The sequence below is a fragment of the Pan paniscus genome, chromosome 8 (assembly GCF_029289425.2).
Source record: "Pan paniscus chromosome 8, NHGRI_mPanPan1-v2.0_pri, whole genome shotgun sequence".
In the NCBI taxonomy this organism is placed as follows: Eukaryota; Metazoa; Chordata; class Mammalia; order Primates; family Hominidae; genus Pan; species Pan paniscus.
Genome location: NC_073257.2, coordinates 83,752,464 through 83,778,225, shown reverse-complemented (window position 1 = coordinate 83,778,225; position 25,762 = coordinate 83,752,464). Strand labels below are relative to the sequence as shown.

Below are 25,762 nucleotides of genomic sequence, written 5' to 3'. Positions count from 1 at the left end.
ATTCCCATTGGGGTCTTCAGGAAGCCCCGCCACTGCTTTAAGGGAGCATGACTCCATGGGTAAAACGATTCTCACTACTTCCCATGGTGCCAGCCCTGCTCAGGAGTGTGGGTGGCCGTGGGTGTGGGGAAGGAGCCTGCCAGGGAGGCGGGTGAGAGGGGAACAATTTCCCAAATCCAACATGAAAGATGAACTCCAGCTGTTAGACGGGACTCCGGGCTGGGAGCTGCGGGAACCGGCGTGCGGAGGAGGTGAGGGGTGGGCACTGGTACGGCGGCTGCCACACAGGCCCTGCTTCACACCCCCTGCCAGGGGTACAGGGCTTGGTGTAAATAGCATGCTAATTAGATTTACAAAGAGACTAAATTAGGAGGTGTCTGACTCGTGGCAGAGGCCACCCTCTGGTCCCCAGGGAGGCTGGAGCTTAGCACGCTGGGAGGAAGCACGCCATAGGATGCGGCCATGGACAGAAAAATCTTCATCATCATCATCATCATCATCATCACAAAAGGGCCTCACTGAAGGCAACTGGGGAGAAATTAATGGGAAAACGCACAGTCTGGGCTGTCCGCTCCCTCTAGCTTCTCTTCCAGAGTGGCTTTGCTTTGAAGTCAACAAATATTTTCCTGGAGAGACTAAATCTTGGGGGAGGAACCCTAGAAATGTGAGCTGAAGCTGTGAGACAACTGAGGCCTTGCAAACAGACCCCTGCCTACTGCCAGGGCAGAGGATGGGGAAACAGAGATGCAGAGAGGTGCTCACCGGGGCCCCAGGAATCCCAGGTACCAGCTGTGTGGACACTGCTTTGTGTGGATGCTCAACCCTTGCTGCGAGGTCAGAGTCACCAGAGAACCTTTTCAAAATAAGAACATCCAGGATGGGCTCCCTGGCTTCCGGCATGGGGCGAGGCAATGAAGACCCCTACTTCTCTGCATGCCTTGCCTTGATTGCTCCCTGGACAAGGGCCCTCTAACCCCTCTCTGCTTTACTTCATTGATGAAATCACAAGCTGGTGAGAGGTACAGAATGTTGGAGGCAATCCATCCATTTCCTTTTTCTAGCCAGATCCCAGTTACCACCTTCATGGAGGAGAAAGAAGGGTCTGGAAAATAGGACAATTGTACATCCGAGAGTACGAACCCTACATCTGCCCCACGGGATGCTGGCAGCCTGCCCCCTTCTTTCCCTCACCTCTCTTCACTGCTTCTAGAGTTTGGTTTTTAATTCAAGTTGCTTAGGAGACAGAAAAACAGAGGTCCATGCCCTAGGTCACACCAGCAGGTGGGGAGAGTTGAGGGCAGCTGCACCCACTCTCTGGGGTGGCAAGAATGTGCATTGACTGGGTCTCTCCCACTGAGCAAATGCTGGGGTGTACATTTCTGGGGCTCAGTTGAACAGTGTGGTCCAGAGCTGGAAAAGGGACCCTCAGCTGAACACGTGACATGGAGCCACGGGTCTTGTCTCCTCCCTGCTCCCACCCTGTCCATCCCCACACGGTGTGCGGCTAAGAACCAGCAGACGTCAGCCTTGCAGTAAAGGCCCGAGGGGGGAGCTAGGGTTAGCGCAGTACAGGGACTAAGGGTGAGGTGTTCATCTTTCTGTGCCACGACCCTTCTGAGAGTCTGGTGAAGCCCAGGCACCCCCTTCTCAGAAGAATTTTTATTTTCCACACACTAAAATACAAGGAACCACAGAGCCAACTAATTATTTTGAAATACAGTTACCAAAGTATTTTAAAAGGTTGTTATAATCCTGTATGCGCTTCAGGATGCATTAAACAAGGAGACTTAGCAGTCAGTCTCATACATGCTGTAATTTCAGAGCAGTGATGAGCGTAAATGGTATTTTGAGATTTCTGTGACACCGGTAACGTGATATGAAAATATCTGAGATGTCTCTTGGGGTCAAAGCCACAGGTAATGCTAATACCACTGTGGTTTTTTCTGTATTTGTAATTAAAAGAATGCTGCGGTTCACTTAGAAGCTGGTGAAAAGAAAGATGCAGATTTTTCTCCACCCAGGGCCATGGATGCCTTGGGTGGTCTGTGGCCCCCCTTCCCCAGATGGGCTGAGAACTCCTGGACTGAAAGGAAGACTGAAAGGAAGCCGAAGAGGCCCGCAGGAGAAGCCTGCAGCCAGGAACGCAACCTTTGCAGAGCTGCGTGGGGAGGGCCTGGAGGCACTGCAGCCCAGACAAACTGCCTAACAGGACCAAATGTGAAAATAAATTTAAATAAATACAAGGTTGTGGGCTGATGCTGCCTGACAGGCCTGGAACACATGTGGAATGGAAAATGAGGGTGACGGATAAAAATAAAGACTGAGATGAGCAGGAGAACAAGAACAGTCTCCCCTTCTCACCTCCACCCCATCACTGCCTACCCCCACCCGCCCCCCAGCATTCAGGAATATGGCCTTTTCTCCCTGTCATTTGTTTTTTTTTGTTTTGTTTTGTTTTGTTTTTAAATTTATTTGGTGATGTTTTCTCCATGGGGAGGTGGGTAATTCTTTCCGTTTTTTTTTTTCTATGCCCCTCAAATAAATGAACCATGTCATCTCCTGCCTGAAACGGGAATCAGTTCCTGCCAGATGTGTCCCCGTTCACTCTGCAGTGCAGGCCCCTCCGCTCGGTGGGACCAAACCTTTGGGAGGTCGCCCAGTGGATTTGAGCCCTGTGACTGAATTCTCAACCCTCGGGTCCCAAGCGGCCCCGAGTGGGGGTGCGTCTCATGGCAGCAGAGGCTGGCTTTCTATCCCCATTCACGGGGGGCTCTCACTTCTTTAAGGCCCTATTCAGAGCCGTTTTCCCCATATTGGACAGCTGTAGTCGGATGTGCCCACTCTTGTCTAATGCTGTCGCTTAAGCTCATCTCCTCAGTAGACACTGGAAAGTAAAAATTATCAGAGTTTGGAAAACTGAGATGAGAGAGAACAGGAAGCCATGTTTGCAAATGGGGAGCCCTGCAGCACATGCAAGAAGCGCAAGGTTGAGAGTTCAAGACCAAGTTCTGAGACCAACTAGCTGTGTGACCTTAGGCAAGCCGCTTAACTCCTCTGAGCCTTGACTTCTTCCTCTATAGAAAAGACAGGAGATAATAATAATAATAATAGCTAATGTCTGAAGTATGCTTTTTCTTTTCTTTTAGAGACAAGTTCTCTCTCTGTCACCCAGGCTGGATTGCAGCGGTGCAATCATAGCTCATTGCAGCCTCAACCTCCTGGGCTGAAGCAATCCTCCTGCCTCAGCCTTCCAAGTAGCTGGGACTACAGGTGTGTGCCACCATGCCCCACTTCAAGAGTGCTTTTTATGGGCTAGGCACTGTTATAAATACAGATACGAACCCATTTAATCCTGACAGACATTCTGTGAGGTACAGCGGTTATTGTCTCTACTTTGCAGATAAGAAAATGGCATCAGAGGATAAATAAATCCCCAAGGTCACACAGATCAAAAGTAGGAAAACCAAGTGGCAGACCCAGGCTGTCTGGCTGGTTAATTTTATTTCTAACCACTCCAGCTGCCTCTCTCGTCCTTCCCTGAAAAGGGATGCTGCAGGGGGTTTCGAATACACAAATACAAGGCAGGCTGGGGTTGGGGACAGAGATGAGGCCCAGAGAGGCGCCCAAGTCCCTCTGCTTGAAGCGGGAGCTGGGTTTGCCGGAGCTGAGTCTGTGGAGCCGGCTCAGGGAAAGGAGGATGGGCTGGCTGCAGGGTCAGTGGGCAGGGGGAAACCCTGGGCGGCACCTTCCCCTTCCCGCCCGCGTCCTCTTGGATGAAGAGAACATTAGGATTTGTAGAGTCTTAAAGACTGACTGGCCCAACTCATTGTTTTCCAGAGGCAGACGCTGAGGCACAGTGGGGGGACGAGGCTTGCCTGGAATCGCACCTGAATGCGGAAGAAGAACTGGGCTGAGAACCTGGCTTGGGCGCTCTCTCTGCCACCTTCTCAGGGCAGTTGGGGTAGGTGTGGTAGTGGAAGGCTGAGGTCAGAGTTCAAAATCCTGGGCCGATTTGAAATCACAGAGCCTCTGTCACAAAGGCTGAAGGGGCCAACTCAGTGTCCTGGGAAGAGTTCCTAAGAGCAGTTTCTATTGGACTTTTAGGGTTCTATGATCATGGAACTGGGGGTTCTCCAGCTTTCTGAAAACACCTTAAGAGGAAAATGGCTACACTGCTAAACCGTCAGACACTGGAATGCATGGTCACGGGAGTGGGGAGCGTCTCCCGTGTAGGAGACTTCACTCCATTTCACCGCTTCCACCCTGCACATTTCAACACAGCCATCAGAGGGCTCCTTGAGAAAGGCGACTCAGACCATATCAGCTACCTGGCTTCCCGGGGCTCCCAGTAACAGAAAAATGCCTTCCTGTGCCTGACAAGGCCCTGCCTGCCCCCGATGAGGCTGCAGCCTGGCCTCCTGACACCCCCATCCTCTTGAGCTGTGTCCTGGACATCCACAAGAGCCTCTTTTCTGCTCCTTGAAAATGCCAGGCCATTTCCCTTTTGGAGATCTCTGCCCTTGTAGGGGAGTGTCTGCTGCCAGAATGTTCTGCCTCCACAGCTCTGCATGGCTGCAACCTCCATGCCACTTAACCTCAGCTCCAACAGCACCTTTCTGAAGGCTTCCTGGGACCACAGTCAGGAATCACCCTATCCCACCCTGTCACTCACTCACCCTGTTTATAGAGTTCTGAACATCCATTTCTACTGCAATTCTGTCTCCCCACCGGAATGAAATATAAGCTCTGGGAGGGGCAGGGGCTACATCTTCAGCTCAATCCCCCCAGGACCTAGCACAGTGGCAGGCACATAGTTGGTGCACATAACACTTGTTGCTTGAATCAATAACTAACCCCCAACCTGCGTAAGTTTCAGCATAGTCCCTCAGGAAGGCCAGGGGTTCGGCAAATTAATGAGGCCCGAAGGCCTTTCTGAAATATTCCAATTCCCAGAAGCAGCCAGAATCTGGCAGCTGAGGCCTCTCTGGGGTGGGGAAGAGAGTGGTGTCCCAATCCCTACCCCGATCCCTCTCCTCTGCACAAAATATTCTCAAGGACAGCAGCAAATGTGTTCTGAGAAGCTGCGGGTCAGGAGTGACGCAGAGGAAAGTGGATCAAATGCTCCCAGCTCTGGAGAAGGAAGGCAGGACATCCGCAAATGGTATTTCTCCTGACAGCAGATGAGAGGAACTGTCAGTTTTCAGCTATCTGGGTCAGCGTGGAGGGGTCGTGCATAATGAAACAACTATTTAAGAACAATACCCCTTGCTGGGATTTGTAAGGCACCCAGAGGTGTGGATGGTCTCCGAGCCACCCTGCCTCCGTCCCCCGCCCCCTTCTGCTAGTCTGACTCTTCGGAGGGGGATGCCACACAGAGGTAATCCACTGGCGCCTAAGTGGAGGAATGTTTTCTAGGACAACTGAACAGAAAATTCCAACCCGCGCAACAAACTGTCCCCGTGCAGAAGGGAAAACAGGACTGCCAGTGGCTGACTCAGCTTCCAGGCATGTTAATGAGGTGAGGCAGGGGAGGGCTGCAGGCAAGGCCAGGAGAGGAAAAGTTGACCCAAGTGGAGAAAATACAAAGAATATGTTGGGGGCAAGGGCGGCACAGGGGGTTTAAGGATATATACATTATAGGACTCCAGGTGGGTGAGTGAGTTGCCGATTCACCGTCACTCCCCAGAACACCAAGGAAGACACAAGAAAACGCCCAGCCACCAGGTGCAGGGGAATGAGGCTGCCACAACCTTTAATTTGAAACTCAGAGATGAGCTCCCCACACCAAGGCTGACTTCTGGGGCTTTTGTCTTTTGGATTTTTTTTTTCTGATTTGCATCACAACCAGCTATTTGCATCTCAACTGTCACAAGGTACAAATGGGTTGTTGCTGGTTTCAGCCCACCCTGTCCTTTCCTTCCCTGGTGTCTGTGGGTTTTCTATAGCCAGGCAAAGGAAAAGAAATTACTCAGTGAGACTTGACAATGTGAATGGAGTCCTTGGGAGACAGAAAGGACTGCTTTCAAGCACCTTTGTTGTTGTGAATGGTCTAGCAGAGTCTGAGATTTAATGAGAGACTGAGCAGAATCTTCGATCTGGTGGCGACAGTGAATTCGATTAGCATCCTCATTAGGAGCGACTGCCACAAAGTTCCTATGGAGAGGTTACACTGCTTCCTCCTTCCCTTTCTGTTTTGCATCAGCTCCCTCGACTGCCCCGCAGTGGATTTCTGAGGTCATCCTTGCTACACAAACTCAGCCAGACCTGATTTGGAAAAAGCCCTGGGCCATCTCGCTGATACTTGGGCATTTAACCATGCATTAACTCAACCAATGCTCATTTCCAGAGTGCCCTCAACGTTCCAGGCAGAGCATGAGGGCCTGGGTTACACTGGTGAGCCAAACCAAGCATGCCCCACCCCCGTGCACCATTCAGTGCAATCAGGAGTTAGATTTAGTGGGATCCTCACACTAATTGTGGGCATGTGAGAGTCACGTGGCTCCACAGAGCCTGGGACAGAGGATTCTGACTGCTCTGCTGGCTCCCTTCCCTTCAGAGAATTTACTCAATGAACACATTTTCCTGCCACACCAAGCAAATCCAGAGTCAACTTCAACCCAGACACAAATCCCAACAGATGCATTTTTTCCTCAGAAATAGACTGGCAAGAAACAACGCTTTTCTAAAAATCTTTTCTCTAACAGTTGCCTGATTTCTGTTTGTGGTTCCCTGATTTTTCTTGTTCTGGACACTCAGGCAATGTTTAACTGCTTTTGCAGTCCTTCTTTTGCTCCTGTTGACAATGTGGATAAATGCTCCATGGGGGTCCCTGGGCCTGATCCTCCATCATGGTGGGGCCTCCCCTATATCCAAGACTGGTCCTCTGAAGCATTCACCCGGCCCGCTCCGGATTCCTCCAGAGAAGAACATGAGATACACGAGAGCAGGGCTGGGCCGAAAGCAACTCATCCCTCCCTCTTATTGAGGAATGAGCCCGGTGCCACATGCGGGATGGTTTGGGGGCCGCCCCATCTGGAGGCTGGAAAATGGCCAAGGTGACCTCAGGGTTGGGTGGCCTGGGCTCCTGGGCTGCCTCTCCTCATTGGCTCTGTCTCTGCAAGTCACTGTGCCCTGGAGAAGAGGAGGCCAGGCCTGCACTGTCAGAGACACTGACCAGCTCCCTTGGGAAAACAGCCATGGAGAGCAGGGAATGGTTCCTGGTGGGGTTGGGTGCCCTGACTGCAGCGGGTGTGCCAATGGCTGAGCCTGGGTGGGGGGCGGTCACTAGAGGCGGGTTGGACCCAGATACTCCTGGGCATTCCTGCAGACATTTCAGAAAGTGCTTCTAGCAAAGGCAGCCTGAGATAAAATCGGAGGTGTCAGAGTTACATTTTCCCCAACCAGTTGGGGTGAGCAGTCCTGGGGGGTTCCGGCCTTACATCTGGTGGCACTTGCTGGACCCAGGCCTGGTCAGGAGCTGCGGCTCCTGAATGATGACAACGGCTAACGTACTGGGCGCTGTGCCGCGCCCTGTACATGCCTCCTTCTCTGTGGCAGAGACAACTACTCGGCACCTTCCCCACGCTTCCTGGTCTGCTGATGGTGAGGTGGGGGCACATAACTAGTTCTGGCCAATAGTCATTGGGTAGAAGTCGCGGAGCCACTTCTGGGATGAAGCACAGAAGAGCTGGTACTTAGCCCTCCAGCTGCCTCTTCCCTGCTGCAGGGACTGAGGGACCTGCAGATCATGCTCCTCAGCCACTACAAGGGGTAGGGTTTCCCTGTCCACCTGTGCTAGCCTAGTTGTCCACGTGAGAAATCAACTTTTATGTGGGGCCTAACTTGTTACTGCAATATAAGCTGATGGATGCATTCTCTTTCCTTTCTATTTGTTTTTTTAAACAAATGAACAAAGTGAGGCTCATTACTTTACCTGAGGTCACACAGCTAGTACATGGCAAGGCCAGGCTGAAACACAGGCCCTGTCTGACTCCAGAGCTTGTGCTGCCCCCACACAAGCTGTCTTCCTTCTGGGTTGCCTCCAAGATCAAGCCTCAATTCCTTGGCTTGGCATTCGAGGCCCTCTGAGACCTGGGTCCCGGCCTACCTCCCCACTGCACACATCCTTGCTTCCCTGGATTACGGCCTGCTGTGGCCAGCCAACCTTCCTGTGTGCCTCTGGGTGCAGCCCTAGGCCCCTCTCACCATAGAACCTCTCCTGATCCTCTCAGCCCCGCAGCTGACCCCTCACTGCCTGTGGTCACTGGACCTGGACCCCACGCTGGTATCCACATTTCTCTTCTCTTGGGCATTATGGTTCTCCTGAAACCACAGATGGGACTTTCTTCTGAGCATCTCATTCATACAGTCATCTCCAAAAGGAGGTGCCTGCCCTAAAGGGGGATACAAGGTGATCCATTAGGGTGTGAGAACATATTAGAACTTGTTTTTATACCTGTTTTTTCCACCTTTTAAAACTACTACATTAAAAAATTTGTTTTTTGGGGTTTTTTTTTTGAGACAGGGTCACCTAGGGTAGAGTGCAGTGGTGCAATCTCTGCTCACTGCACCCTCCGCCTCCCAGGTTCAAGCAATTCTCATGCCTCAGCTTCCTGAGTAGCTGGGATTACAGGTGCACACCATCATGCCTGGCTAATTTTTGTATTTTTAGTAGAGATGGGGTTTCACCATGTTGCCCAGGCTGGTCTCGAACTCCTGGCTTCAAGTGATCCACCTGCCTAGGCCTCCCAAAGTGTTGGGACTACAGGTGTGAGCCACTGTGCCCGGCTTAAAAATATGTTTTAAAATGTACATACTGTATTTGTATCAACACACTGTTGACTCCTAGGACCATGGGTTATACTTGGCTCCCCAAGAGGCTAAATATAGCTCCTTGTAAACAGCAGGTGATCAATACATACTTTAGTTATCTCAGACAGATAGGTATGGAATGTCTTACTTAACAGGAGATGGAGACACACATGTACACACACACACACGTGTGCACACACACACGAGCACACACACAGGCACATGGTGGGACTGACTTGCCCACGTGCCCTGAGTCCTTGGGGGGACCATGTCTGGTTGAGAGGAGCTGACAGAGGGGGGCAAGAGACGTGGGCAGAGGGGCTCCTGGGTCAACAGGGTGGGCCACTTGCTAAGCAGCCAGAGTAGAGAGGGCTCTTCCGAGGGCGGTGGAGGAAGCCCAGCCTGGAGCAAGGCCACCGTGGCAGCCCCACGCAAGGAGTAATTGAAGAGAAGCACCTCAGGCTGGAAAACCTAATGGAATTCCTGAGCAGAGTGGGCCAGGAGGAGCAGCAGCAATAAATAGAAGTCCTATTAGCATGGCAGCTGCTGACAGGCAGGGAGATGGGGTGCAAGGAGGGGTGAGGGCAGGGGAGGCGGCAGGCTGAGAGGGTCCTGAAGGGATGGAGACCTGGCCCCCCCGAATAGAAGCCTGGCCGTCCTGCCCCCCGACCCCCGCCCCTGTGATGCAGGGTGTGTCAGGACCAGTGGAGGGGGCTGCCCCCACCCTGAGCCTCCTGCCTCCTCCTCTGCAGCTCTCCCTTACTTCCTTTTAAGGCTGGGCCCAGCCGGGGTAGACCCCCTGGTGATGCAGGGGTCTTCTTATGGCCTGGGATCCCCTCCAAAGCACTTAGGTCCTTTCACTCTTCACATGGAAAAGCTGGGGTCATTATTATACCAAAAACAGGAATTAGACTTTCTGCTAAGTTCATTATTTGAACAGGAGCAAAAACGGGTACAGGCATCCCAAAGAGGGCAGCAGATGATCCATCAGGGTGTGTGAAAATACACATATGGTTTATTTCTACTTTTTTTTTTTTTTTGAAGTGGAGTCTTACTCTTGTTGCCCAGGCTGGAGTGCAATGGTGCTATTTCAGCTCACTGCAACCTCCACCTCCCAGGTTCAAGCGATTCTCCTGCCTCAGCCTTTCACGTAGCTGGTATTACAGGTGCCCGCCACCACGCCCGGCTAATTTTTGTATTTTTAGTAGAGATGGGGTTTCCAATGTTGGACAGGCTGGTCTCAAACTTCTAACCTCTTGATCTGCCGGCCTCCCAAAGGGCTGGGATTACAGATGGGAGCCACTGCACCTGGCCTTATTTCTACCTTTTAAAATTGCTATTTTTGTACATGCTTTACAATATCCCTACTAGATTAGTATGATGATCACGTATGTAACTTCTAAATAATAACCACACATATGGAAACATGTGCTTACATGTTTTTTGTAGGGTGTAGGGGGTAATCCAAAAGTAGAGACTAATGATTTTTTTTTCAGCCTTATTTATCCTCAGAACCTACCAGGAGTGGGGTGCCACAATGTTTGTTTCTATTTTATAGCTGAGGACCTGAACAGCCCAGGCAGGGTGGTGGGTCTGGATGGGTGGTGGGTCTGCATGGGCCATGTGTCCACGACTCACCTCATCCTTGTCCACCACCTGGATGAAGAGTGGAAGGGCAAAGCCGACCTGTGCCAGCTCAGTGATGGCCACGCTGTACTCGGAGCTGTTGAACTCTGGGGCATTGTCATTGATGTCAATAACCAGGATATTGAAGGTCGTGGTGACTGTAGCGTCAGATGGGGTGCGGTCATCGTTCAGCTCCGTGCCCTGTGGACAGAGATCAGTCACCCCGGGGTGAAGGCAGCTAATCACAGCAACAGCTCTTGCTTACCAAAGACTTTCTCAGCACCAGCCACTTCGCCTCAATGTGAATGATCCCATCTAATCCTCACCACAACTCCAGGAGGAAGATTTTATCATTAGTATCCCCATTTTAGTGATAAGGAAACTGAGGTTCAGAGAGACTAAGTAACTTGTATAAGGATTCACAGCCAGAGTAGATTTTAAGCTCAGGTAGTAGGATCCTAGGACTGACAGCAGATGGATGAGATGGGGTGGGGAGGACAAGACAGATCTGGGGGTTCATCGAGGGACAAGAGGGAAGTCTTCATTCTCTTTGGCAGATTGTGAAACTGAGGCCAAGAATGTTTGTGCTGGTGGTTAATCAAGACTTGACTGAGCATCTGCTATGGCCTGAACCCTGTGCTCGGCTCTGAGGGTCAGCACAGATGGACTGATTCAGATACCTGGGTGTCCAGTCTCTGGGCCAGAGCCATGGGCCCAAAAGTGCCCATTCCCAGTTCTGAGTCAGCCTTCTGAATCTGAATCTCTCTGGGTGAGAGACACAGGAACAGATATCTTTCAATAGCGTTCCAGGGGATTCGGGTTCACAGCCAAGTGTGAGAACACACCCTCACATTTTATATAAAGACAGAAAAACTGAGTTCAAGTCCCGCAGTGGGGTGCTGGGACCAGGGGGCAGCTCTCTCTGGTAGAGCTGACCACCTCACCTCCATGGCAGGAGAGCAGACAGGAGGGAAGGATGGTGGTGGGAGCACGCCCTCCCATGGCTAACCCACACCTGAACAGCAGGGCCTCCCAAGGTCGAGGACAGCAATTAAGGGCCAGGCTGGGCTGCACCATCCTCCCCATGGCGCTGGAAGGGCCTCTTTCCCAGAGCCCCTGGCCTCAGTCTTTGGGCCACCCGTTTCTCTCAATCAATGGCTGATGGCCTGGGCTGGGAAGACCCCCTGTGGCTCAGACAGGATCCATACCCCTAAACGGGTTTCTCAGGGAATGGCTTTGCAAGTCACTGATTTGAATTAAAACCGACCATGAGTGGCAGGCGGCTGCAGGGGGTGCGGGACTGTAGCTCTGCCTCACATCCTGGGGTGGAGACCCCAGCACATTGCTGTTGCATTGCTCCCTGCTGCATTGCTGTTTCTTAACAGGAAGTCATGGCACTTGGAAGTGGGACAGAACCCCAGAAATGGGGCAAATTCCAGGTGGCTGCAACAGAGAACTTGGAATCCTGGGACAACAGTAAGGAAGGACCACAGGATGAGCACCTACTGTGTGCCTCCCGCTGACAGGGGATAAAAGTTCCAACCCGTGTGGTTGTTGATGATGGATGCGGCAGGCCCAGCACACCTACAACTTCATAACATGGGTGCCTTCCTGATGGGGCCCTGGGCACAGCCCCGGGAGGCAGTGCAGGTGAGAGCACGGAAGCGAAGTGCTTCCGGAGCCACCACCAGGGGCAGGAGCCCTCGGACACTGCTGGAGGTTGGCATCCGAGTAGGGGCATCTCCCCTACCTGGGGTGAAGGTGCCCACCCAGGTCTCACCTTCACAGTCAGGATGAAGCCATGGCTGTACAGGGGGTTCTCCCGGTCCAGCAGGCCATTCAAGGTCAGCGCTCCGCTGATGTAGTCCAGGGCAAAGATGCTGTTGGTATTCCCTGCAAGAGAGAGAAGCATTCAGGTGTGACCAGGCACAGGGCAGGGGGGCATGGAGCTGGGGCCAGGGCTCCTCTCTGGGCATTAAAGACTCATCAGTTACTTGAAATGAATGCTGGTTCAAGAGTAATAGAAAGAGCCCTGGAGTCCATGGAGCAGCCGGCAGACAGCAACGGGTCCCAGAAGGAGAACAGCATGGCCTTTCCAATCTCCTTCTGGTCTCTGTGACCCAGCCAGGGAGAAAGTCTTGGTTTGGTGCTACTATGCTTTAACACTTCTCTAGACTCACTTGATTTCTTTTTTAACAAAGAGAGAGCAGGCTTCAGGCTCAGAGCCTTCCAAAGGGAGTGGACGCCAGCCAGGATGCAGTAACCTGGTTTTGTTTCTCTTGTGCTTATTTTTATGGTCACATTCTATTCTAGTCTAGTCTAGTCTAGTATATTCTATTCTAATTTTTTATTTATGACAGTGATGTAAAGTTTCCTTTTACAACAAATGTAAATTAAAGACATAATTTTAAAAAAGTACTATGTTAAGTACTTATTAAAATTTAAGATGTGTATTAAAGTACTGGCAAAAATTATCTATGAGCCACACTTGCCTCAAACCGATGTCTCTGTAAACCCACCCCTCTCCCTCTGCCACCTTCAATTTCTGCTTTCTCTCCACAGAAACTCACACTGGCGTCCTTGGGTTTCTCCAGATCACTATGCTCTTTCCTGCCTCCTCATCTTTTAGTGTCTGTCATTCTCTCTTGTCCTCATCCTCTGCCCAGCTCAGTGCCAGCCTCTTCTCCTCCTCCAGAAAGGCAGTCCTGACTTCTCTAGCTGGCCCCTTCCGGTCCCCACAGGCAGTAGCCACTGTTTTGTAACTAACTGTTCCCCAGTTGATTATTGGGTGTTCATTGGATCTCCCTTCCCGGCCCTCTGAAGATGGGGACCTTTCATGACTGTCCCTTAAGGTACCTGGCCAACGCTGGGCACACAGTGGCAGGCATGTTCCTCACCTGGGCCAGTCCTGCATGGGCCCCCACCTTGCCTATATGCCCTTCCCACATGTGAATTCACCTGGGAAAATCCCAATTCCACTCTGCTGTCTTCTTCACAAACCAGTTTGTTGGTTCATTCACATACTCACTCACTCCCATTCATTCACCCACCCAGCAATCTCTGGGGTAGGCTTTCCTATAGCAGGCCCTGAGCTGGGCATTGTTGGGCATGCAGATGTCAGCGTGCCAGGAATTCTGACACCAAAGCACTTTGCAGCCTGGTAAGTGATCTCTGGTACCCACCAGAATCGGCATCTCTGAGTTCACAGCAGGGAGGGGCTGTTTACAGATGGGAAAGCTCAAAGAAGGAAAGCTCCATAGAGGAGGGGTCATTAATTCCCTGGACCACTGACTGGCTGTGTGACCTTCGGCAACTTACCTAACCCCTCTGTGCTCTGGTTCCTCACTTGTAAAATACAGATAATAATGGCATCTGCCTCACAGGGTTATGAGAATTAAATAAGTGTGAAAGTATAGATATATTACTTTGGGACCATCCCTGGCACAAAATAAGGACTCAGTAGTGTTGTCGTTATTGTTTGAGGTGGTTCCTGGAGAATGGGCAGGACTGAGGAAGAGGATGGATGGACACCGATTCCACGTTAGAGAATTAATACCCAAGCCTTCAACACACGCAGGTGAACACCAGAATCACCGTGGAAGTGGCTGTAGCTCCCAGGTCTTCCCCTTCCCCAACTCTAAAGGGATCTGCGTGTAGCAGAGGCTCATAGCCTCTCTTGGATTAACTAGGGAAAAAGTCAAGGGTGGGGCAATTTCCTCTTCTAACTTTAGACTTTGGGACAGAAGCTATTCTCAGCCAACCCATGCTCAGTCACCTGCCTGTGCTGGTCAGCAAGGCAGCTTACTTCTACCCAAGTTGGTAGCTAGTGGCCACTCTCACCTGTCCTCCCAGTCCACTGCATGGGCTGGGCAAGGCCAGGGAGAAGCTGCAGACAGTGGGGCCTGTTTAGAACTCAGTCTATCAGTCTATGCCTTCGGAATCTCTAACATGGGGCCAGCCCAGGAGGGGGTGTCACTGTAGCTATCCCCTTGCCTAAGGCTTCCTTTCCCAGCCATGGAGACTCCTAGGTCACTTCCTACTGGGTTTTGTATGGCTGCGTTTGCATAGTGGGGAGTTGGGGGGAGAGGATTGCAAGGAGGCATATAAATGTATGATAGAAGGCAGTTTCTTTAGCTGGGAATTTTGCTGCTAGAGAAACGAGATGTGTGTTTTCATCTGTTCATTCATTCAACAAACAGTTATTGTGCTTCTCTAATGAGCATACAGGCTGGGCGCGGTGGCTCACGCCTGTAATCCCAGCACTTTGGGAGGCGGAGATGGGCAGATCACTTGAAGTCAGGAGTTCAAGACCAGCCTGGCCAACATGGCAAAACCCCATCTCTACTAAAAATACAAAAAATAGCTGGGTGTGGTGGCGCATGCCTGTAATTCCAGCTACTCAGGAGGCTGAGGCAGGAGAATCGCTTGAAGCTGGGAGGCGGAGGTTGCAGTGAGCCGAGATCACACCACTGCACTCCAGCCTGGGCGACAGAGCAAGACTGTCTCAAAAACAAATGGGGATACATTTTAATGGGGGCCACAGCACTCAACGTACAGAGTGATCAGTGCTGAGGCTGGGTGAAGCAGAGGCAGTGCAGGGCCCTGTAGGGGCTGAGGTCCTCTGAGCCCCTAAGGCTGAGCTGAAGGGCTGCCCTGAGGCAAGACCTCAGAGCCTCCGGCCTCCCACTCCTGCCCCAACACACTCACAGGCACGGGTCCCCTCCCCAGCCCCCACAGACAGCATCCCAGCATTCCAGATTTTCATATAAATTTACTTTTTTAAATAAAGGAGCCTATCAAATGTTTAGCTAAATGTGATTCAATTTTTATCTTTGTGAGATTTTTCTTATAAATCATTCACAAACCTGAAGCCCCTTGTTGAATGACGTGCTTTCATTTTTGGTTTGAAAAACAGGGTTTTCAACCCTGGAACACTCACTTGTATTTCTTCACTCAGCTCCTATGCCCCGTTCACGTACACACTGCCCACTCCAAACCCAGCATCTGTCCCCAGCACATAAGACACCCCATGCCCCGACCTAGGCAACCTTCTCCAACAAACCTGCAGGCAAGTACCCCCCACACAGTCCACATTCAACCAAACTCAAGACACACATACATACACACACACACACTTCTTTTTCACACATCTGTTTGCATGGAGTACACCTTCCCACCTCCTGCCAAGCACGAGTGACTAACTCCCCAGACCAACAGCCAGAAAGAGCTATACCTAGGGAGCCGACAAGGCCACCTGAGAGAGGACTGACTCAGTGAGATGCTCGGTAAGATGCTCTTACTGTCACCATAGCAACACTGGTACTCTCTGGGATGCTGCTAGGCTTGGGTAGGGGCAGGAGATGAGCCCTGCCTCCAAAGCTGGAAAGGCCAAGGGCATGTCTCATTCAAAGATTCATTGGTTTTTTTAATTCACTCATTCCTTCAAGTTCATATTGAGCACCTACTATGCGCAAGGTGTTGGAGAATCGGTAAAGAAAAGCAGGCAAGGTTGATGCCTTCAGTCTCATATGAATTGTCTGTGAAGACAGACATTCATAATAAAACCACACAATTGAAAGTGTAAGTACTCGCTGAGCTAAGGCCCCTGAAGAAAAGCAATTCGGAAAAGAAATGGTTAAGATTACACCCTCTGGAGGCAGACAGCACGGGTTCAAATCATGGGTCTGCTACTTACTGGCTGTGTGAACTTGATCAAGTGACTTATATGTGGGCCTCAGTTGCTTGGTCTGTAAAAGGGGGGCAATAATAGAACCCACCCCAGGCTGTCATTTTAAGGATTAAATAAGTTAATATAGTGCTGGGGACACAGGAAACTCCCAACAAATGTTGGCTGCCTGTGCTTTACCAAGATGGTACCACCATGGTCTCTCCCCACCACCCCAGCAGCCTGTGCCTACAGCTGTTTTCCCAGCAGTGACACTGAGCCAACCCCACACTTTTGCCAGGAGAGCCTCGCCACAGAGGGCTAGTGTTTACAGGCTGCCCTGAACTGAGGCTGAGAACAAAACCCTCAGGCCCACAGGGCCCTGAACCCAGAGCTCTGACCTCCGCTCCCGCCTCATTCAGGATGGTGGGTGCAGAGGGGAACTCCACATCCCTGCCTCGCTCCCTTCACTTCTTCCCTCACCTCCACGTCCTCCCCTCCACAGGCGCTGTGGGCTTGGCAGCCACACATGCAAGTTTCTCTGCTCTCCTGGAAACTGATACCTCCATGTCGGCCTTCTGGTCTCCCAGACATTCTTTATCCAAGTCCCATGGGGGGCTGGGGGGCTGGGGGCACTCACCAGGGAAGCCTTTCATCTGTTCAGCCCCACTTCTGCTGAGCAGAAGGGCAGCTGCTTCCCCTGGGTGGACAGGTGCTGTCCTGAGTTCCAGGGTGGGGAAGTATCTGGTAGGGGAGGGGTTTTGGGGTGGGGTGGTGGCTGCACTTTTACCACTGTAAGGATTCTGGGAACTGGTGATTCAAATTGATCACAAAAGAAAAAAGCAGGTAATTACTGGCCCTGCTGGTTTTCCTGGGGGCAGCCACCTCCTCTAGGAGCTCCAGGAATCAAGACCTTTTCAGATTTGCAAGAGAGAGGCTGGGAGGAATGAATCATGTGTGAAAGGCTGCTGGGCAGGGGTCGGGGGGTGGGGATTGCAGCCTTCATTCTATTTATTAAAAAGTAGCAGCCACTACTTATCAAACACTTACCATGTACCAGGCACTGAGCTAAGCTGTTTGCACAATCACATCACCTATTCGTTGCAACCACCTTATAAGAAGATATCCCATCTTCTGTGTGAGAAAGCAGGCTCAGAGATGCTCAATAACTTGCCTAAGGTCACATGGCTAGCAAGTGGCCAGCTTGGACTTAGATTTACATTTCTCTTTCTCTCCCTGCAAGCATTCGCCTTCCACACATTTGTGCACATTCTGCACCTGGCCCTGTGCTATGGGGCAAGGAAATAGGATGAGGCAAATAAGAGATCATCATCCTTCATAGAGTGGAGTGTCAACAAAGTGGCTTCTTCCTCAAGAGGGAGTCCTAGGGCTGGGCACAGTGGCTCATGCCTGTAATCCCAGCACATTGGGAGGCCGAGGTGGACAGATTACTTGAGGTCAGCATTTCAAGACCAGCATGGCCAACACAGTGAACCCTTATCTCTACTAAAAATATAAAAATTAGCCGGGCGTGCTGGCAGGTGCCTATAATTCCAGCTACTCGGGAGGCTGAGCAGGAGAATTGTTTGAACCCGGGAGATGGAGGTTGCAGTGAGCCAAGATCATGCCACTGAACTCCAGCCTGGGTGATAGAGTGAGACCCCATCTCTCTCTCTCTCTCTCTCTGTCTCTCTGTCTCTCTCTCTCTCTCTCACACACACACACACACACACACACACACACGGGGGAGTCCTTACACATTCTGGAAAGTTCTAGATAAATTCCTCCATGGTAGAGTTTTACATAGCAGCAGAATGTCCATGTTGCGATGTCTTCCAGGTAGCTGGGGAGGTGGCCTACCATGGGTACTGGTGGGGGAAGGTAAGGCAAGAGACAAGAGCTGTCAGCACAATGGGGCTGGTGACGTTCGTCAGACACTGGGAAAAAGCGCACCAGGCGAGGCTGCTGTTTATGGCACATGTATAATTGGACGAGTATAACCAGGAATATTTAGAAGGTAGTGAAGGAGACAGAGAGGCAATGGCCAGAGAGGTAGATGGGAAACCAGCCTAGTGCCGGGTGCCCAGAGTCAGGGAAGGAGGCAGTCTTGAGAAAGAGACGGTCTGCAGGGTCAGATAGAGCAGAGAGCTCAGGAAGAGGAAGGTCTGGCAAAGGCCACTGACTGGGTCTTCAGATGTCCCCAGAGTCAGACTTTAAGATACTGAGGGACGGTGGGGCAGGGATGTGGGGACAGTGAGCACAGGTCCTGAGGTGCTGCTGCCCAGAGTTTGGTGTAAAAAGCAAGGCAAGAGGCTGAGTGGCAGCTAGAGGGCGCCGCAGAGTCAAGCAAAGGGCTTCTGCTGTTTTCTAGGTGGTCGGAGGGAGAGGGAGAGGGAGAGGGAAGTGGACTGGGAGGCGCTGCAGCAGGGGGTAGAAGGTCTGATGTTGGGGCGGGGCAGTTCTCTCTCTTTGAGCAATGTGGGGCAGGGGGAGCTTAGGCTTATCCCCCTACCTCTTTCTTCCTCCAGGCTGGAAGGCTACCCCCCTTCATGCCCCCTGCCCCACCTGCAGCATCGCCCCTCCTGCCTGCTGCCAAATCTCATCATTCCCACATCTTGTCCCCTTGTTATCTCACTGGCAGCATCTTGACCCACAGCGGAGCTGGGTCTGGGCGAAAAGCAGTTTAGCGAGTGGCCGATGGTGCGTGCGGGAACACAGGCTGATGACTTTCAATTGCTTTGTCTGCTCCGCTGGGCTAACAGCCCCTGAGTCCTGCCTCTGCTCTTCTGCACTCAGTTAAAGGAAAACCTAAGGCTCCCCGCTCGGCCTGGGAACTGCCCTTTCTGAAGGTCCAGTATCACCTGCTATAGGAAGCCCACCCGCATCTCTCGCCTGGAGGCTCTGCCACCTCTGGCTCCTCTGAGCCCTTGAGTGCTGGGCTCAGAACTCACGAGGCAGCTGCCCTGTGCAGTGTGCTTCTTTAATTCTCATGCCTGGAGACCCAGCATGGCCTTGAGGATAAGGGCTGGGGTCTCATGCTGCAATCTCTGGCAGTCCCCAGAACAGCGCTCATTATATATTTGTTGGATGGCCTGAAGTTTCTCTTCCTCCCTCTGCAGCAATTCCAAAGGGTCAACCAGTATGTAAGAGGCAGCGGCATACTTGGGGCCTAGTCCTGTGTTGGGGCCGCAGGGGAGAGAAGAGAAGAAAAAAGCCATGGCTTATGAGGAGCTCGGGATCTTAGGAGCTGGGCCTAAGCAGCCATCTCTTTAAATGGCAGTGTCTGAATGGAGGCAGGAGGCTGGATGAGATTGACCTGTGCGATCCTGATCTCCACTGTGGCCTCTGACTTGGTCACCTGGCCCTGCCCAGGTCCAGCCTCAGGGACCTTACCCAAGGAAGGGAGCAGAACTGGGATCTGCTTCCATTCCTTCCAATGGTCTCTCTTCTAGTCATGGTCTGTGCCTGGAGTCTATTACGTCAACATCCTGGTGAAGACCTCATACTGAGCATGAACTCGCAGGATGTGAAAAAGACCTAGGTTCCAACAACAGCTCCATCACTTACCAGTTGTGAGACCTCCTGCAAACCACTCATTCCTTTGGGCCAAATTTCCCATCTGTAAAGTGTGGATAACAACTCCTACCTCACCAGGCTGTGTGAGCATCAGGAGTGATCATGTACGTAAGGCACTTATTGTGGTGCCTGACGTGTAGCAGGTGGACACTTTGGTTTCTCCTTTCCTGCCATGCCTGTTTTCTTTTATTTTCTTTCCTTTTGTTTTGAGACAGAGTTTTGTTCTATTACCCAGGCTGGAGTGTGGTGGCTTGATCACAGCTCACTGCAGACTTAACCTCTTCAGCTCAAGTGATCCTCCCACTTCAGCCTCCCTAGTAGCTGGGACTGCAGGTGCACACCACTGCGCTCAGCTAATTTTTGTATGTTTTGTAGAGACAGGGTTTCACCATGTTGCCCAGGCTGGTCTTCAACTCCTGGGCCCAAGCAATCCTCTGGCCTCGGCCTCCAAAAGTGCTGGGATTACAGGCGTGAGCCACCACACCTGGCCATACCTGTTTTCGGAATAGTAGACTCAGAGCAAGCTAGTCCCAGCTGTGGCCCCTCTCACCCAGAGTTGTGAGGGGCATGCTCCACAATGGCCAACATAGATTGAGTTCTGACCTTGTGCTGGGCACTGTGCAAAGTGTTTTGTATGCATGTCTTATTCAGTCTCACAAAACCCCTGAGACAGACACACTATCCTCATTTTACAGAGGAAGAAACTGAGGCACAGAGAGGTTAAAAATAACCTGCACTCGATCATCCAGGCAGTGAGAGGTAGAGCAAGGAATTAAACTCAGCTTCCAGGAAGCTAAAGAGTTCATGTCCCATTCAGAGGCCCCTGGCCCTTCCTGTCTCCCCTGCCAGGTGTAGCCCATTAAGCAGCTGCGTGTGGGCAGCCTAAGTCCCCAGGCCCCTGGGGCAGGCTGGCTTGCAGGTCCATCGCTGTCCAGCGGAGCCATATCATTCTGACTGGTATAGAGTTGTATCACTGTATAATGAAAATTGGGAGTCAGTATGAGATATGGGCTTTGAGCAAGACATCTTATGAATTAAAAATCGTTACTTAGCTGCCTGATGACAAAAGGGGCCTGCATCCTGGATGGCATCTGGGCTGGGCTACATTCAACAGCCCCACGATCAACATATGGCAGCCAGCGGTGTGGGTTACCTCGGCTTTCAACCAGGAGAGGGGACAAGCCTGCCGAGAGTCTGCTGCCGCATAAGGATCCTGGGTCAGGCGGGGTGGGGGAAGACCGCCCCTCCCCAAAGCTTCCCAAGCTGCCTGGAGCCTCTTCCTGCAGGTCTCCTCTGTGTGCATTCAGGCCTCCATTCAAATGTCACTCCTCAGATTCCTCCCCAGTTACCCCCACCTTCCCACCCTCACCCCTGTCACTCTCTCTCTATTATCCTCTTTTATTTCTTTCAAAGCACTTCTACTTTCTGAACCTCTCTTCCATCTGTTTATGTGTTTCTTATTGTCTGTTTCTCCCTACTGGAATGTAAGCCCCAGGAGGGCAGGACTGGTTTCCCCAAGTGCCCAGCAGATGCCTAGCAGGTGATCAGTGTTTTCTGAATGGATGAATGGGCCACAGCAGGAATGTCTGAAGGCCACTCTGAGACTGGTCCAAAAGGCTGAGGAGCAGAGTGATACTGGGGTGACTCCTGATGTCACACATCATAAAGACACCACAGCTGCACTAGGGCCCATGAGGAGGGATCAGCCAATTAGTAATTCCAGTTGGAGCTGTAATACCCTCCTGATGCAGCCACAGTGCTATGTTTGTTTGAGCTGAGCCGTCTCAGTTAATTAGTTATTACTGTCCAGTCAGGGTAAGACAAACTTCCAGTCCCTCAAGTAGGTGTGAACGGCAGTCTGCTTGTCTTACAGGCATTTTACACCACAACAGTTTTTATCAAGCTCACTTAAACCAACAAATTATAACCTCTCCTAATAAGGCTACAAACTGGACCCTGATTAATTTGCTAATAACTGGCTCCAGTTTATGAAGCATTAATTTGAGTAGCCAAAGATAGTGAAATCTATCATGCCAGTTTGCTAAGGGTCAAGCCACACTCTTCCACCCACAGCAATGCACTGTGCATGGCTCCCTTTAAAATGGAAAGCCTCAGAGAGGCGGCCCCTAGTCCTCTGAGGATGTTTTGATAGGGACCAGAAAGACATCACCAGGGACTATGGCTGAAATAAGAACCTATTTCCTGAAAAACCTTTACACTGCCATGGAGAGAATTTCTTCAAAGGGAATAATCATGAATGTGTCCATAAATGCAGTCACCAGGATGTTCACCATAGTGCTGTTTAGTAAGAAAAACTGGAGATAACCTAGATGTCCAACAATAGGGGATTCATTAAATAAGTTATGATATGAAATGCAGCAAGCCACTAAAACGTTGCAGAAGAGATGCTTGTAACTTGAAAAAATACATGTGTTTATGATGTGTTTTAAAAAAGGACAATGATCAGCACAGTTCCATAAGATACTTTTTTTGGCTTAAAAAATGTGCACATAGAAAAAAGGAATGAAATGTTAGCAAAATGTGAACACAGATTATCTGAGTGATAGTGCTAGGACAGAGGTTTTCAGACTCAGCACTGTGGCATTTGGGGCTGGATAATTCTTTGTTGTGGGAGGCAGTCCTGTGCATTGTGAGTTGTTCAGCAGCACCCCTGGCCTCTACCCACTAGATGCTAGTAGCACTTTCCCCCAGATATGACAACCAAAATAATCTCCAGACATTGCCAAATGTCTCCTGAGAGGCACAATCGCCCCAATGAAGAACCATTGCTCCAGTCATTTCAACTTTCTCTTTTGATTGATCTGAATTACATTTGTTGCCTTTCTTTTTTTTTTTTTTTTTAAAAAAGGTCAATACAAGTTCCTTTAAAAAATAACCCCCAAAGTTCTACAACTTCCTAGTGGTGACAGTTGTACAACACTGTGAATGTAATTAATGCCGTGGAATTGCACACTTTAAAATGGTAAATTTTACGTTATTCATATTTTACTGCACCAAAAAAACCCCCCAGTGTTTGATGGTGTGTGTCTTTGTGTTCCAAGTTGGTGCTAGATGCAGGCTGCTTTGCAAACTGATTCATTTTAATGTGCAATTCTTCCTCTCCCTGGGTTACCACAATTACTAACAACAATTCACCAGATTTAATCTCCCTGAGGGCAGGGGCCTTTCCTGCCCTGGTCTTGCTACATCAGCTAGGATGAAGGAAGGAATTTGCTCACAGAGGAGCTGCAAGGCACTGGAAAGGTGAGGTCTCTGCTTCCAAGTGGCATCTAGTCTAGATGAGGAAATAGGACCTGTGCCAAAAAGGGGCCCAGTCCTGCTGAGGGCAGCTTGCCAGGCCCTGGAAGATTCCGCAGGAGGCTGGAGGAGGAGGGCAGGGCTGGGGTAAGTATGGAGGAAGAGGGCACTCCTGCTGGGGAGACTGGCCTGAGCAAAAGGGTGGAGGTGGGACCATGGCTTCCCAGGTGGGGAGCCAGCAGGAGAGGCAGAGAGTTCACAGGAAGCTGTCAGGAGAGGCTGATGCCCAGAGGAGGAAGCAGTTTGGATTTTTGTCTGGCTTTGAGGAGCTCCTGCAGGGGTTGGGCTGGAGGCAGGAAAGCCTGCTGGTGACGAGGGCATGGACTGGGTGATGGCAGAGAGAAAAGGGGCAATAACAAGGGCTGACGTTTCTTGTGGGCCCGCTGCGTGGCAGGCGAGGTGCTCAGCACTTCATGTGCGTTGGTCAGCTACTCCTCAAGGCCTCCTCCTGTGAGGGCATCGTCATTATTCCACTCTTAGCTTTTAAAATTCTTTTTATATTTTTTTTTATTTTTAGAGACAGGATCTCACTCTGTCACCTAGCCTGGAGTGCAGTGGCACAATCAGCTCATTGCAGCCTCAAACTCCTGGGCTCAAGGGATCCTCCTGCCTCAGCCTCCCATGTTGCTTAGATTACAGGCATGAGCCACCATGCCTGGCCTTCCATTATTATTGTTATTCCCATTTTACAGGTGAGAAAACAGAGGCACAGAGAGATTAAATGATTTGCCTGAAGTCACACCACTGGTCAGTCACAGAGCCAGGATTCCAGGCCAGCCTGTCTGCCTCTAGAGACTACAGGCTTAGTCCACATGCTGCTTGCCCCTGAGAGATGGGGAAGATGCGTGCTTCTGCCTGTTGACCAAGCGCTTCACATGTTTGTTCACATGCACGACCTCACTGGATCCACAAAATACCGTGTGAAGCCAGCACTGCTACCCATTTATCAGATGAGGAAACTGAGGCACTGTCAGGTGAAGTGACATGTCCAAGGATACATGGTTACTGAGTGACCATGCTGGGATTAGAACCTGGGTCTTTTGGGTCTCACATAGCCCTCATGGCTGCCATGGGCCTTGTCTCTCCTGTGTGGGACTGGTGCTCCCTCAGCCCTGGGGCCCGGAGTCTGGCCAGGAGGTGAGCAAGGTGAGGAAAAGGAGAGCAGGAAAAGGAGGCCCCCCCTGCTGCCTGCTTGGCACCCGGTTACCGCTGGGGCCTGGGGCAGGTAGGCCCAAACACCCATGCTTCCCTTCAACTGGGGTCTCTCCTTGGGCCAAGAGTGGGAGCCAAGGTGCCCCGGGTCCCCCAGCCTGTGCCTCCCACAGGGCTGTCTGTTCTGCCTGTCACTGGGCAGGGCCCACATAACTCACCCGAGGCTTGGCACTCAAGAGAGGTCAGGGCGCAGGGAGATTTACAGCCCCGATAAAGCCATCTCAGTCTGTGCATAAGCAGTGTTTGATATTTGATGATCTGAAAGGCCTGGTCCCAGGGAAGGAGGGCAAGGGAGGAAGGAGTGGGGGAGACACTTAAGAAAACAAAGAGGACGGTGATCAGATGCCCAAGGAGAAGAAAGCCCATGGCAGGAGGAGGGGGCACGCACTGTCTGTCATCCTGGATGTGTTGTCACCCCCTCCTCTGGCTCCAATCCAGCAATGGGACATGGGAAAGATGGGCCCAGGGATGAAGCTTCTCGGGAAGTGGGGACACCAGAGACCACCTATCTACCACTGGGCCTGTCCGTACCAGGCATGGGGTGGGTCATACCCCCAGGGAGCCCACCGTCTAATGGGGAAGACTGGTCATCTTCGGGGAAGGACAAGGCACATGTATGAAGGAGCCGACTGGAGAACTCATAAAGGAGTGGATGTGAATTTAAGACACTGGTTTCATCATTTGGGGCTTGTGGACATTCTGAGATTCAGTTTCCTCTTTGGAGGTGAGAATACCTTCCCCGCTCACAGGGCTATTTAGAGGTTCAGTGAGATAAGGAATCTGAAGATGCTTTACAAACTGTAAAGTGCTGAACCCATGTCAGGATGCGTCAAAGATGGTGAACTGGGTGCCTGGGGCAGGTGGAGCTGTGCAGTGCCACAGACTGGATGACGTTAAGCAGGAAAGATGGGCAGAGCGGGGCAGGGTGGGGTGCAATGGCAGTGACAGGTGCACCCTGAAGTTTGTGGGACAAAGAGGGTTGGTGCCCCTGAACCTTCCCTCCAAATCCTACTGCCCAGGGTCCAGCCTCCCCCTCCAACTGCCATCTGTTCAGTCCTTTGTCTTGCATCACTGAGATCATGTGGAAGCAGTGTGGGCCTCAGAGGGTACTGAGTTCAAATCCTAGCTCCACTACTTCTAGCTATGTGGCTTTGGGCAAGTGACTTTGCCTTTGAGCCTCAGTTTCCTCACTTGCCAAAGAGGGACACTGACAGACTCTGCCTCCTGGGGCTGCTGGGAGAACAGAGCTGGTACAGAGCGGCTCTCACTGATTGTCCGAGCCCTCTCCATCTTCCCTGCCATCTTTCCTCCATGAACACTAATCCTGACAGTGCCACGGCTGCCCCTGCCCTCCCGCCCCAAGTGCTGCAAGTTCCAGAGTGAATGACTTTCAAATCTGTGGAAGGAGAACCCATCACACACACCTTGAGCTGGGTAATTTATGAATCAAATTGTGCTCCGTCAGGACTCTGCAGCCCAGAAATAGATGTGGTCGGACGAGGTTCAGGGAGCCAGCCTCAGACACAGTTATCTTCATAGAAACTGGCCACCAGC

General features: G+C 51.3%; 1 protein-coding gene across 1 annotated transcript in view; it reads right to left on the bottom strand.

Annotated features, from left to right (window-relative positions):
* Nucleotides 1-25,762, bottom strand: part of LOC129392945 (cadherin-23-like) — a 336,485-nt gene that overhangs the window by 105,470 nt on the left and 205,253 nt on the right. Inside the window, exons 10-11 of the mRNA XM_055092951.2 lie at nucleotides 12,218-12,330; nucleotides 10,450-10,638 (exon numbers count right to left, since the gene is read on the bottom strand). Of these exons, the coding sequence (XP_054948926.1) occupies nucleotides 10,450-10,638; nucleotides 12,218-12,330 (302 nt within the window). The remainder of the gene's footprint in view (nucleotides 1-10,449; nucleotides 10,639-12,217; nucleotides 12,331-25,762) is intronic.